General features: G+C 36.5%; 1 protein-coding gene across 9 annotated transcripts in view; it reads right to left on the bottom strand.

Annotated features, from left to right (window-relative positions):
* The window catches only part of UBR3 (ubiquitin protein ligase E3 component n-recognin 3), a 224,860-nt gene that overhangs the window by 105,571 nt on the left and 105,361 nt on the right, over window positions 1-13,928 (bottom strand). For all 9 annotated transcript variants that reach the window (XM_064586669.1, XM_064586668.1, XM_064586662.1 and 6 more), the window contains 2 exons: window positions 13,150-13,238; window positions 1,170-1,319 (listed from right to left, as the gene is read on the bottom strand). In XM_064586669.1, the coding sequence (XP_064442739.1) occupies window positions 1,170-1,319; window positions 13,150-13,238 (239 nt within the window). The remainder of the gene's footprint in view (window positions 1-1,169; window positions 1,320-13,149; window positions 13,239-13,928) is intronic.

Here is a 13,928-nt window from a genome sequence, read left to right as displayed (position 1 = left end):
ATAAACACCCTAGAAAAAAATGCTCAGGAGAAATGTGTAAGAATTTTATTTTCTTTTTGCTTCACACAAACTCCTGTTAAAAATGGACTGAATTCAAAAAAAAGAAAATGGATTGAATTCAATGGGACTAGAGTGTGTAAGGGTTATCACATCTTAAAATACTTTAGCACGGGAAAGGATAGAGAACATTCAGACAAATCCTTCAAAAATTTTTCAAAGAAAATTTTTAGGGGCACCTGGGTAGCTCAGTCGCTTAAATGTCTGACTCTTGATTTCAGTTCAGGTCATGATCTCAGGGTGGTGAGATGGAGCCCCATGTCAGGCTCCCCACTCAGTGCAGAGTCTGCTTGAGATTCTCTCCTTCCCCCTCTGCCCCTCCCCCTGCTCATGTGTATGCGCTCTCTAAAATAAATAAAATTTAAAAAAATTTTTTTAAATTTCATTGGCAAAGGTATCATTCAGCAGGCTGTTTCAAGAATTACTGCTTCTGGAAAAGTGAAGGGGGGGAAATCGGAGGGGGAGACAAACCATGAGAGACGATGGACTCTGAGAAACAAACTGAGGGTTCTAGAGGGGAGGGGGGTGGGAGGATGGGTTAGCCCGGTGATGGGTATTAAAGACGGCACGTTCTGCATGGAGCACTGGGTGTTACACGCAAACAATGAATCATGGAACACTACATCTAAAACTAATGATGTAATGTATGGTGATTAACATAACATAAAAAAAAAAAAAGAATTACTGCTTCTAGTAGTTCAAGAAATAAAGGCAAAACTACCTGAATGTGCCTTATGTAGTTAAAATATTTAAATTGACAATATATCTGGGCTTAAAATGCTTCCCAATTTTAAAACAACTAAATTGTTAAGAAAGCTGAACTCCATTATTGGCCATCTAGCACTGGTAATATACCATCACACTTTAAGAAAAAAGATTGTGTAAACATACAGAGAAACTTCTCTGTTAAGGGCTTCTTCTAACACTCATGTCCAGGAAAGTCAGATATAATCAAGTTTAAAATCCTTGCTATACAGATCTAAATTGATCCTTGCTATTTAGATCTATAGTTATATCCAACATATAACTTTCAATTAATACAGATATTTATTAATATGTTGTATATACTTTGGCTCTAAAATAATCCCACTGAAAAATTACTTTGATTTTACCTGAGGATGCTTGTAACAGTACAACCAATCCTGTAGGTCGGTCTTCAGAGGAGGGGCCACTCTGTCCACAAATAACACAATCATATACTGCTTCAGAAACTTGTGGTTCTGCTGTTGTGATCTCCATAGGAATATCATTCTCAGGAGAATCTGAGGGGGCGAAAAAATTACAGCTCTTATTCCTGAGGAGAAAAACCCTTCTTCAATGAAAATATGGAGAAAAAAATCAAGTTCAAATAATTTTGTGCTTCAATACCAATAAAGTTATATAGTAATAAAACTATGGAAAAAAGTTAATAAGCTTGCTGAAGTAAAACGTTCACTCAGAAAAAAAAATGCAGAGTGAATATAATGAAAGATTTTATTTTATTTTTTAAAGATTTTATTTATTTGAGAGACAGAGAGAAAAAGAGAGCACGAGCAGGGGGAGCAGCAGGTAGAGGGAGAAGCAGACGGCCCAATGAGCAGGGAGCCCAATGAGGGGCTTGATCCCAGGACCCCAGGACCCCAAGATCATGACCCGAGCCGAAGGGAGACGCTTAACCAACTGAGCCACCCAGGAGCCCCTATAATGATTTTAATTTATATGGTTAAATACACTTCAAATGTTGTATCATTCACATATAAAAAGTGAAACCAAAACACAGAAGGAAAGGAAATAAGGAGGAGATTGTTTTAATTTTTTTTGAGGCACTTCAGAAGGGAAATTTATAACAACATGGCAACTCCTGGGGGGAAAACGGCATTATTTACTAGGAGATAAAAGAGGAACAAATGATTTCTCCTTTATTTTGAATTCTAATGATTATATCTTAGCAATAATGATAATCAGTATATATTTATTTATGTAGGGAAATCATTTAGATATGACCATATATATTAATAAGGCAGAACTACTATAGAATATAACAGTAATCCTCTGGTTTTAATAAATAAAACCAATAATGATATTCAGATAAAGACTCTTAGATCCTATGAAGATCATGATGCTGTCCATAGTGGCAAAGAAATAAGTAGAGGGGACTGGGAAGACCAGAAAAACAGAAGTGATGTGTGACATATTTAAAAAATGGAGGCATATCTAAATAAATTGGTAAAAATATATGAGAGAAATAGAAAGATGTCGAGTTTAGATACATATTAATAAGGATTCATGCAAATAAGCATTATCTAATATGTATTAAGAGTTACTGAGAAGAAATGGGGGTAGAAACCTAAAAGAGAACTTTGGATGATGCCCAGTATTAATGGAAATAAAAAGAAGCTAATGAAGAAATCAGAGAAAAAAAAAACAATTAACAATAGAATGCAATGGAACCAGAACAGAATCAGAACCAGAAAGCTCGATGTCCATGAAAATAAGATGAATGGGTCAAAATGAAAAGATTTCAAAATAAGTACCAGAGGCCATTAAGATTTGACATGTGAGGGGCGCCCGGGTGGTTAAGTGGCTACCTTCAGTTCAGGTCATGATCTCAGGCTCCTGGGATGGAGCCCCATGTTGGGCTTCCTGCTCAGCACGGAGTCTGCTTCTCCCTCTGCCTCTGTGCTCTCTCTCTCCCTCTCTTTCAAATAAATAAATAAATAAAATCTTAAAAAAAAAAAAGATTTGACATGAGATTCCTCTGTTTTTTTAGGGAGAAAACTTTAGTATAGAAAAGAGGGGATGTAACTGATTGCTCTCAAGTTCAAAGGAAAACACAGAAATACCTGACTTAAAGTGACACAAAAGAATTGTCTGAGATTAGATGCTAAAGAACTAAAATGTCACTGATGCTATCTCACACACATAGTTTTCCTTTTTTATATCTTGGTACAACCAACTTGAAAACTTCAGGGAAATCCTCATAGCAAAACACATTATCAAAGAAGCTGCTAAGTCACTCTTTCTAGAGTTTTTTAAAGTAAGGCTTGATAATCTTCTATAGTGATACAGGGCTAAAGGCATGAAAATAAAATAGATGACCTTTTTCATGCACAGTAAATTTTACTTGAATTCTGATTTTAATAATTACAGACACTAACGTCCCCTTTTGCTTTTACTCAAGAAACTAAAAAGATCATGATTTATTTCTTAAAAGAAGAGGAAAATCACTGCTTCTGTATATTCTATAATGAATTAAAATATATTTTCCCCAATAAATAAATAAATAAATAAATATATTATTGGTAACTTATGATTGAGTCTATCATTCAGTACCCAATTTCAAAATTTTAGTTTAAATTTTAAAAGGACCTCTGACCAAATTAAATGTAATTATTATTTCTCACCTATACCGACATAGAGAAATATTAACAGCATCCTATTCTAAAAGAGTCAAGCTCAGAAGAGTATGTATTATACGTAAATGGTTACATAAAGAACAAAACTAATGCATAGGATTAGGAATAAGGATATTTGTTACTCTTGGAGGCAGTGATGGAGAACATGAGACTGTGACAGAGAACATGAAGGGGATTAGAGGATGCTGGTAATGTTCAATTTCTCAACCCAGATGCTGATTACCAAGAAACACCCAGTTTTTAAAAACTCATATAGCTTGGGGCCCCTGGGTGGCTCAGTTGGTTAAGCGCCTGCCTAGGATTCAGGTCATGATCCCAACGTCCTGGGATCGAGTCCTGCATCAGGCTCCTTGCTTTAGCAGGGAGCCTCCTTCTCCCTCTCCTGGTCTTTTTGTCAAATAAATAAATAAAATATTTTTAAAAACTCATATAGCTCTATATTCATGATACGTGCATGCACTTTTCTATGTGTATGTTATACTTCAACAAAAAGTTTTTAAGCTCTATTAAATGAACGGCATAACAGGGTATATACTGTAATAAGCATAACAGTAAAGATACTTAATTCTGCCAATCACATGCACACATCAACACCTGTACATATTTTCCACACCAAGAAAAAAAAAATCTAAAAAGGTATGCCCTACAAATTGATGCAATGAAGAGATTACAATGATTCTTTTAGGTAAATTAAAAGAATGAAGACTGATGCAAAACTGACACAGTAATAGTCAAAAATGATAAATCCAAGGGCAACCAGAGACAATTCTAATGTTAAGCGTCTGCCTTCAGCTCAGGTCATGATCCCAGCGTCCTGGGATCGAGTCCCACATCGGGCTCCCCGCTCTGCAGGAAGCCTGCTTCTCCCCCTCCCACTCTCCCTGCTTGTGTTCCTCTCTCACTGTGTCTCTCTCTGTCAAATAAATAAAAATCTTTAAAAAAATAATAAAGAAAATAAAATTTAAACTGTGTTTCTGTTTAAAACTGACACTTGCCCTTTAAAAACAATAGTGCCTATTTTAAGTTACCATAAGGAATATTATTACAATAAAGGCAAAATAAAGCGATAGTTAATTCACCTGTTTGGTTTTACATGCACAGAAAAGAATCTACCTGAATTAAGCAGGTGATTCTTCTGAATATTATTTCAAATTTGCCAAAGTTCTGTTTACAATCAGTTTTAGAATGACTGCAAAATGGCCCCAATTCTCCACTCCTTCCTCCCTGTATCTATGATTTTTGCAATGTGACTTTGAAACTCCTCCCATCAAGATGCAGAATTTATTTCCCCACTCCTTGTATATGAGCTGGTCTTGATTTGCTTTAGCCGAGAGAATAAGGCAGAAGTAACATGCTTTTCCAAGACGAGGGCTCAAATGACCTTGCATGCTTTCTCTCTTCTCTCTTTCTTGCGCTCTCCACCATGACACACCTATATGAGAATAAGTCTGGGCTAGCTTGCTTGAGGAGGAGAGCCCACATGGAGGAGTGTCAGGTTGTCCCATCGGTTCGGCTCAGTCCCAATCAGCTAAATAGCAGATCTCAACCAACCAGTTAAACCTTTCACAGAAAAGTCTGGTCCAAATTAAAACTACCAGCCAACCCACTAACTCAGGAGAAATAATAAATAGCTGTTGTTTTAAATCACTAAATTTGGGGATGCTTTGCTACATAGTAACTGCTAACTGACAAAATTTCTGCTGTATGTTTAACCAACTGAGACACCCAGGCGCCCCATTTCTGCTGTATGTTAATTACAGTATGTAAACTCTCAAAAGAATTGAAGAACTCTGCCTTACTAAGATATGTGAATCATGAAAGCTAATATTTAAAGCGATAAAAGTGTTTCCATTCAGGTATTTTCGGATTTAAGGGATTAAAAATCATTTTCCAACGGCAGCATTTTAACACTTATTTATTCAATTACTCATTTTAATATCACCAAACTGAAAAGCTTCAGTATTCATGAATATTACAATTCCACTTCAAGAGTTTACACTGTTATGCAAAATTTCTTATTCTAATACTGGTTTAAATTGCTTAAAATCTATTTTCACATATAATTAATCTTTGGTTAAAAATAGCTTTACCTTTACTTTTACCTTTGACATGAATTCTTTGGATTAATTTAAACTAAAATAAGTATTTGTAAAACCATCAAAAATCTTCTTGGTGCATGCTTTGTCTTTGCGTTTACGGAGTTTTCTTGGATGAACAGAAGAAAGGAAAGATAAATGATGTAGGGAAGATATATTTAGTGCCCTCAAAATTATGACATATTTTTGTTTGAAAGCATTAGGCCTCCTCTAGGGAACAGTCAACTGCAAAACACTAGTATCACAAGGTGAAATGTGGTTTGCAGCCCAGTGGTAGGCACAGAGAATTTTCTTTATTGCATAAACTGATCTAAAATTTTAAACATTTTGTTTTAAAAATATACAATACACTAATTTTTAACTACAACTGAGTACTTGCTAGTAACCCACTAGGTGAGTTACTATTCATAAACTAGGCACACTATTAGAGTTTACTGTCTTCTACTAAGAAGTCTGACTGCCCTGTGACACCTGCCACAATGGCAAACTCTCACTGCACAATATCATTAATTCGGGTAAGGACGTACAGTATTGTCCTGAGTTGGCCATCATTTTTATTACCATCATTCTTGCTTTCCTCTTCTTTTTTCTACTTGGCAAAAAATAATCTCATTTTAAAATAATTTTAGATTTGCAGGGAAGTTTTCAAGCTACTACAAAGAATTCTCATATACCCCATACCCAGTTTCCTTTTACATCTTGCATTAGGTGGTATGGTTGTCACAATGAACTAATATTGGTATATTATTGATCCTTTTTTTTTGGTAAAATGTTGATACATTAACTACAGTCTGTATTTCCTTCAGATTTCCTTAGTTTCTACCTAACGTCCTTCTTCTATTCCAGAATCCCATCCGGGATACCGTATTACATTCAGCTGTCATGTCTCCTTAAGCTTCTCTTGGCTGTGACAGTTTTTCAGAGTTTCCTTGTTTTTGATAACCTTGACAGTTTTGAGGAGTACTGGCCAGGTGTTTTGTAGAATGTTCCTTAATAGTAACTCGTCTAAGTCTCTTCAACAAATGGTGTTGGGAAAATTGGATAGCCACATGCAGAAGAATGAAACTGGACCATTTCCTTACACCACACACAAAAATAGACTCAAAATGGTTGAAAGACCTCAATGTGAGACAGGAGTCCATCAAAATCCTAAAGGAGAACACAGGCAGCAACCTCTTTGACCTCAGCCGAAGCAACTTCTTCCTAGAAACATCGCCAAAGGCAAGGGAAGCAAGGGCAAAAATGAACTATTGGGACTTCATCAAGATAAAAAGCTTTTGCAAAGCAAAGGAAACAGTCAACAAAACCAAAAGACAACCGACAGAATGGGAGAAGATATTTGCAAATGACATATCAGGTAAAGGGCTAGTATCCAAAATCTATAAAGAACTCATCAAACTCAACACCCAAAGAACAAAGAATCCAATCAAGAAATGGGCAGAAGACATGAACAGACATTTTTCCAAAGAAGACATCCAGATGGCAACAGACACATGAAAAGATGCTCAACATCACTCATCATCAGGGAAATGCAAGTCAAACTGACAATGAGATACCACCCCACACCAGTCAGAATGGTTAAAATTAACAAGTTAGGAAACAAATGTTGGTGAGGATGTGGAGAAAGGGGAATCCTTTTGTACCACTGGTGGGAATGTAAACTGGTGCAGCCACTCTGGAAAACAGTATGGAGGTTCCTCAAAAAGATAAAAATAGAACTACCCTATGACCCAGGATTGCACTACTAGGTATTTACACAAAGAAAACAAAAATATTAACTCAAAGGGATACATATTTACAGCAGCATTATCTACGATAGCCAAATTATGGAAACAGCCCAGGTCCATCAACTGATGAACGGATAAAGAAGATAGATGTGGTGTGTATACACACACATATATATATAGTGGAATATTACTCAGCCATAAAAAAGAATGAAATCTTGCCATTTGCAATGACATGGATGTAGCTAGAGAGTATTATTTTAAGCGAAATTAAGTTAGAGAAAGAGAAATACCATATGGTTTCACTCATATGCGGAATTTAAGAAACAAAACAAATGAACAAATGGGAAAAAAGAGAGAGGGAGATGCAAACTAAGAACAGACTCTTAACTATAGAGAATAAACTGATGGTTACCAGAGGGGAGGTAGGTGGGGAATGGGTCAAATAGGTGATGGGGATTAAGGAGTGTACTTGTGATGAGCACGGTGTTGTATTTAAGTGTTGAAAGCATTAAACTGTACACCTGAAACTATATTACATTGTATGTTAACTAACTAGAATTTAAATAAAAATTTTAAAAACATGACAGACCTAACACCATTCCCAAAATTGACATATTTATATTCAGAGCAAGCAGTATAAAAAGTATTCTATCCATGAGATCTGCTTTCTAATTTCAATGAAAAGGAATTCAAGTAGTTTCTACTTAGTTGAGACAGTAAGAATTTCACAAGTTACACAGCATAATTCAAAACTACAATATTTCATAAAATAATGTTTTTAAACATATATGCAACAGCCACAGATACACAGAACTATGCATTATATGCATTCTAATGTCACAAGTAGATCGGTCCTACCTGAAAGAGAACAAAGTTCACAGCTGTGCCTGATTCCAAGGAAATGGAAGAGTATTAAAAAAGAGTCTAATTTATGATAAAATCATACCCAAAGCAGGAAAATGATATGTCAGGGAATAAGAATCCATTACAAATGTAAAGATCATCCTTTTTAATAAGGATAAAGCCCAGATTAGGATATCTGGTTGTAAAAATACAGTATTATTTTCTTATTTTTGATTATATGTATTTTCTAAGTCCCTATAATAAAAATTTAATGCTTTTATAATAACAGAAATTTTAACTTTATACATTAAAATAATAAATATTAGTAACTATCTAATTCAAGATTGCAGACTGAACACTTGTCTCTCATTCTTTCTAAAAAAAACCACTGAAATAAAAGCAGAGAAACACATCAAGAAATATTACCACAAGGATACACAAAAAGGGGGACGCCTAGGTGGCACAGTCGGTTAAGCGACCCACTCTTGATTTCAGCTCAGGTCATCATCTCAGGGTGGTGAAATCGAGCTCCTTGTCGGCCTCCGTACTCAGCAGGGAGTCTGCTTGAGATTCTGTCTCCCGCTCCCTCTGCCCCTCCCCTCACTTGTCACACTCTCACTCTCTCTCTCTAAAGTAAATAAATAAAATCCTTAAAAAAAAAAGAATATAAAAGTGATGGAGTTGTAGAAGGCAATTTAACCAACCGACAAGTAAGAGATGTCAATTAAATTTCTGAAAAATTAGAGGAGATGGAGACATGCAAACAGATGAATGAAAGCCATTAAAACTACAACCACTTATGTATTATGAGAAAGTTACAGAAAATGAAGAAATGATCTGTCCATTAGAATGTCAACTCTGGGCTCAGAATCAGCCAGTGAGGTAGAGGATAGGAGTGACTTAAAAAAAGAGTAAGTATTTAAGAATTATATACAGAACTTCACTACTCAGCATCCCAATTTCCTCCCCAACCTTGAGTGAACAGAGCATTCAGGTGGGTTGGCATTTACCTCAGGGAGGAAAACAAAAGACCATCCCCCAAAGAAACTGAACAAACAGCTTGGAGAGCAGTGGGGTTTCTAGGTGAGTGTTAACATTTGGGGGCCCAAACTGAACAGTCCACTATCCTCCCACTGAAATCTAAGTCTGACAGTCAATGTGCCTCACACTTATATGCAGACTGCAGACAATTACTAAGATCAAACCTATTTATACCTCAGTAGAGTAAAACAAATTAGCTACCCAGAACATCTTTCCAGGACAATCAAGGATCATTAGGCAAATGAGGAAAACTGGCAACATGAAAGACCAACATAAATTTTAAAAGTAATTCAAAAGGATAAAACATAATTGAGAGAGAGCAAGCACACATGTGCACTCTAACAAATTCAGAAAGATTTGAAAAAAGTTCTATAGACCATGAAAGAACAAGATACTGAAGAGAGGACATCTCTAAGCATGCGAAGTAAAAAGAACATATATAAAAGATAAAAGATTAAAATATCAATCCAGGAGTCTCAATATCCAACTAGTAAGAGTCTCATAAAAAGAGAATAAAGAAAATATAAGCAGGAAAGTATTATAATAGCTCTCTATTGCTATTTAACAAATTACCCCAAAATTCAGTGGCTTAAACCAACATTTGTTATCTCACACAGTTATTGAGGGTCAGGAACCTAGTAACAGCTTAGCTGAATGGTTCTGGTTCTGGATCTCTTATGAGATTGCTGTCAAGCTAACAACCCATCTGAAGGCTGAACTGGAGGTGGAAGTTTCACATCCAAGCTCACTAACATGACTGTCGGCCAGAGGCCTTAGTCTCTCTCCAGATAGGCCTCTCCACAGGGCTGGTCACAACATGGCAATTGGCTTTCTTCCAGAATGAGTAATCCAAGAGAGAGAAAAAACAATCAAGACAGAAGCCACAATGTCTTCCACAACCTAATCTTAGAAATGACATAGTACTACTTCTGCCATATCCCAGTGGTCATGCACACCAATTCTGGTGCAGTGTAAGAGAAGACTACAGAGGACATAAATACCAGGAGGCATGGATCATTTGAGGGTCATCTTGGAGGATGACTAGTTATCAATAAAAAATCATAGGGTATTTTTTTCTCAGAGCTTCAGAGACATGAATCTTCAGACTGAAAAGTCCTATTAAGTACTAAGGAAAATGAAAAAAGATCCACCTAGATAGAAATGATCAAATTTCAGATCTCTTGGGGCACCTGGCTGGCTCAGTTGGTAGAGTATGTGACTCTTGATCTCAGGGTTATGAGTTCAAACCACATACTAGGGTGAAGCCTACTTAATAAAATAAAATAAAATAAAATAATAAAAATAAAATAAAAATAAAGTAAAAATAAAATAATACTTTAAAATCTTAAAAAAAATTCTAGATCTTTAAGGATCTAAAAGTGTTGGGGCAGGGGGGTAGGGGGAGCTCACCTACAAAGGAAGAAGAATCAAACTACCACCAGACTTCTTATCAAATGAATAGTAAAAGATAAGGGAATATTGGTGCGCCTGGGTGGCTCAGTTGGTTAAGCGACTGCCTTCGGCTCAGGTCATGATCCTGGAGTCCTGGGATCGAGTCCCGCATCGGGCTCCCTGCTCGGCGGGGAGTCTGCTTCTCCCTCTGACCCTCCTCCCTCTCATGCTCTCTGTCTCTCATTCTCTCTCTCTCAAATAAATAAATAAAATCTTAAAAAAAAAAAAAAGATAAGGGAATATTGCTTTAACATTTGTGAGAAAGAATGTGTATCAACCTGGAATTATACACTCATCCAAACGAAAAATCAAGCATGAGAGCAAACTAGAGCCTCATCCACAAGCATTATTAGGAATACGCTTGTGGCTGAATGCCAATAAAACAAGACCCAAAAAAAAGAGAGATGATATAAGATGCAGGAAACCCCAGATCAACTCTACAAGAGGAAAATCCAAAGGTAATGGCTGGATAGCATGCCTCCAGAGCAACTGGATGATGAGAATTAAATGCAAAGGACAGTATGATTGAGTAGGCAGAATAACAGAGATAGCACAAGGGAACATGAGTTAAGAAAAAGTAACAGTTGGAAACTTTAGGAAAAACAAAAGACAATATAACAAAGTAATGGCCCAAGGAGAAATGTATAAAGGGTGGTATGGTTTTAGCAACTGAGAAACTGTAAGAAATAGGGCTATATATACTCTATATACAATCTCCTTAAAGTAGTCTAGGAGTCAGGCCACTGGACTCAAAAAAAAAAAAAAAGTAAGTGAATCCTAGCACACTACTTTTAGTTACTCAACAACATTCCAAAAGTCATATTATTTCTGTGGGTGCCCGGGTGGCTCAATCAGTCAAGCGTCTGCCTTCGGCTCAAGTCATGATCCCAAGGTCCTGGGATGGAGGCCGAGTCAGGCTCCCTGCTCAGCAGGGGGTCTGCTTCTCTCTCTCCCTCTGCGCCTCCTCCTGCTCATGTTCTCTCTCGCTCTCTCTCAAATAAATAATTTTTTAAAAAATAAAGAAATAAAAATTTAAGAAAAAAATTTTTAAGTCATATTATTTCTCAAGATTTAAAGTCAACGTTTGGATGGAACACTTGATTGTGACTACAAAAGACAATGTTAGCAACCCTAACAATTTAAAAGTAAATAACTGAAAAAGGCAAAACGCAGAGATGAGGAAAGGAAAAATAAAAGGAAAAATAGGGGTGCTTATTAATTCACTTATATGAAGCGGTATGAAGGAACTGGCTACAAGGAGAACAATTAATACACTATATTTGATATGTTAAAAAAAACAAAAAATATTAATTATGGATTCCTGGAAAGAAGAAAAAGAAGAGATGGAAAAAGGAAAAGTAGTGTCAATGAACTAAATCCTCATCTTTCATATGAGAAAGTCAACTGATACCAAATTAATCTGATAAACAGTATTCTTTACATCAAAGTTACGTCCTGAACATAAACTTACCTGTTGATGGTTCAGAAGAACACTATATTATATCTGGACTAACCCCCTCCCCACATCTCTTCTGGATGTTGATTATGTGTGCTTATGTGCACAAAAGTGCATGAGAATGTACTTTCGTACAGAATACTATGTCATTTCTGAGATTAAGTTGTGAAAGAATGTATGCATGTTTGAATGCACGTATGTGTATACACTTTAACTAAATGCACTTTTTTTTCAGCATTTCTGTCTAAAAGTTAAAAAAAAGAAAAAAAATCACTGGAATGCAAGAGGTAGTCAGGAAAGGGAGTATCCTGGTTAACTGAAGACTGAGATTAACTGAAATTTAATCTATTCTTCCTAGGTTTGTAAAAAAAATCCCTCATAGCAATCTACTATCATACAGGAAAATGGCATCCCCTCTTGCTGTACAAATGCTAACGCTAATCCTAATACAAGTGAGAAGTGCAACTGATCTTAAGAACTACTGCAGGGGTAGCAGAAGGAGGAGGCACTAAAAGTATTTGAAAGCTATTTTTAAAATCTTAGGATAATTTCACAGGAAAAATCAGAATAAGTAAATACATGTTGGTGAACCTCACAAATCTAAAGGACAATCTAACAGAGGAAAATAGCAGAGGATATCATATTGCTACCATCAGAAAGAACTTTCTAATAATTACAACTATGCAACTACAGAATAAACTGCCTATAACAGGGCGCCTGGGTGGCTCAGTCATTAAGCGTCTGCCTTCGGCTCAGGTCATGGTCCCAAGGTCCTGGGATTGAGCCCCGCATCGTGCTCCCTGCTTGGCAGGAAGCCTGCTTCTCCCTCCCCCGCCCCCCCGCTTGTGTTCCTTCTCTCGCTGTGTCTCTGTCAAATAAATAAACAAAATCTTTTTAAAAATTTAAAAATTAAAAAAAAATAAACTGCCTGTAACAGTCTGATCCTCCATCACTCTGTTGTTTAAATAAAGACTAGAAATCATCTGTCTGTAATGTTGAAAACTGGTGAAAAATTGAACTAGATAATCCCTGAAGTAATACATGTCATTATAAGAGCTCTAAACTAATAAATTTTAACTTACCAACATCCATAGCAGTTTCCATGAAGCTTTTCTGTCGTGAAGCAAACTCTGCAAGCAATTTCTGCTGCCTCTCTCTAGCCTTTTGTCGCCTAAACAGAAATAAAGTGGTAAGTATCAGATGTGTTTAAGACTTATTATATTTCATGAGTGTATACTATGAAAAGCTCCTGGCACACAGTTGAGGACAACCTGAGAGAATCTTCAAGTAGACTCCCCACTGAGCAGATAGCCCGATGGGGGTCTTGATCCCATGACCCATGAGATCATAACATGAGCCGAAATCAAGAGTTAGATGCTTAACCAGTTAAACTATGCAGGTGCCCCTCCACTGTTTTAAAATGGTTTGAAGATCACTGGCTTAAATAGGTAAAAATAAAAGCCAAAATTTACTTTAAAATGTGAAATAATTGGGGTGCCTGGGTGGCTCAGTCATTAAGCGTCTGCCTTCGGCTCAGGTCATGATCCCAGGGTCCTGGGATCGAGCCCCACATCGGGCTCCCTGCTCTGCGGGAAGCCTGCTTCTCCCTCTCCCACTCCCCCTGTTTGTGTTCCTGCTCTCGCTATGTCTCTCTCTGTCAAATAAATAAATAAAATCTTTAAAAAAAAAAATCTAAAAAACCATAATGGATAGAGCATATTATAGCAGTCTTCTAGTGACTATTTATTATATCGATGTACTATAATAGTCAAAGCATAGTATTACACGGAGATTCCAAGAAGTCATTTATATGGGAAACCTAAAAGGATTCTTTCATTAATCTGAAATGATTCAAGGATAC

The sequence above is a fragment of the Mirounga angustirostris genome, unplaced genomic scaffold (genome assembly GCF_029215605.1).
Source record: "Mirounga angustirostris isolate CCGP_5_RB_7025 unplaced genomic scaffold, mMirAng1.0.hap1 SCAF_3, whole genome shotgun sequence".
In the NCBI taxonomy this organism is placed as follows: Eukaryota; Metazoa; Chordata; class Mammalia; order Carnivora; family Phocidae; genus Mirounga; species Mirounga angustirostris.
Note: the sequence above shows the minus strand (reverse complement) of the source record. Positions and strands in the feature narration are given on the sequence as shown.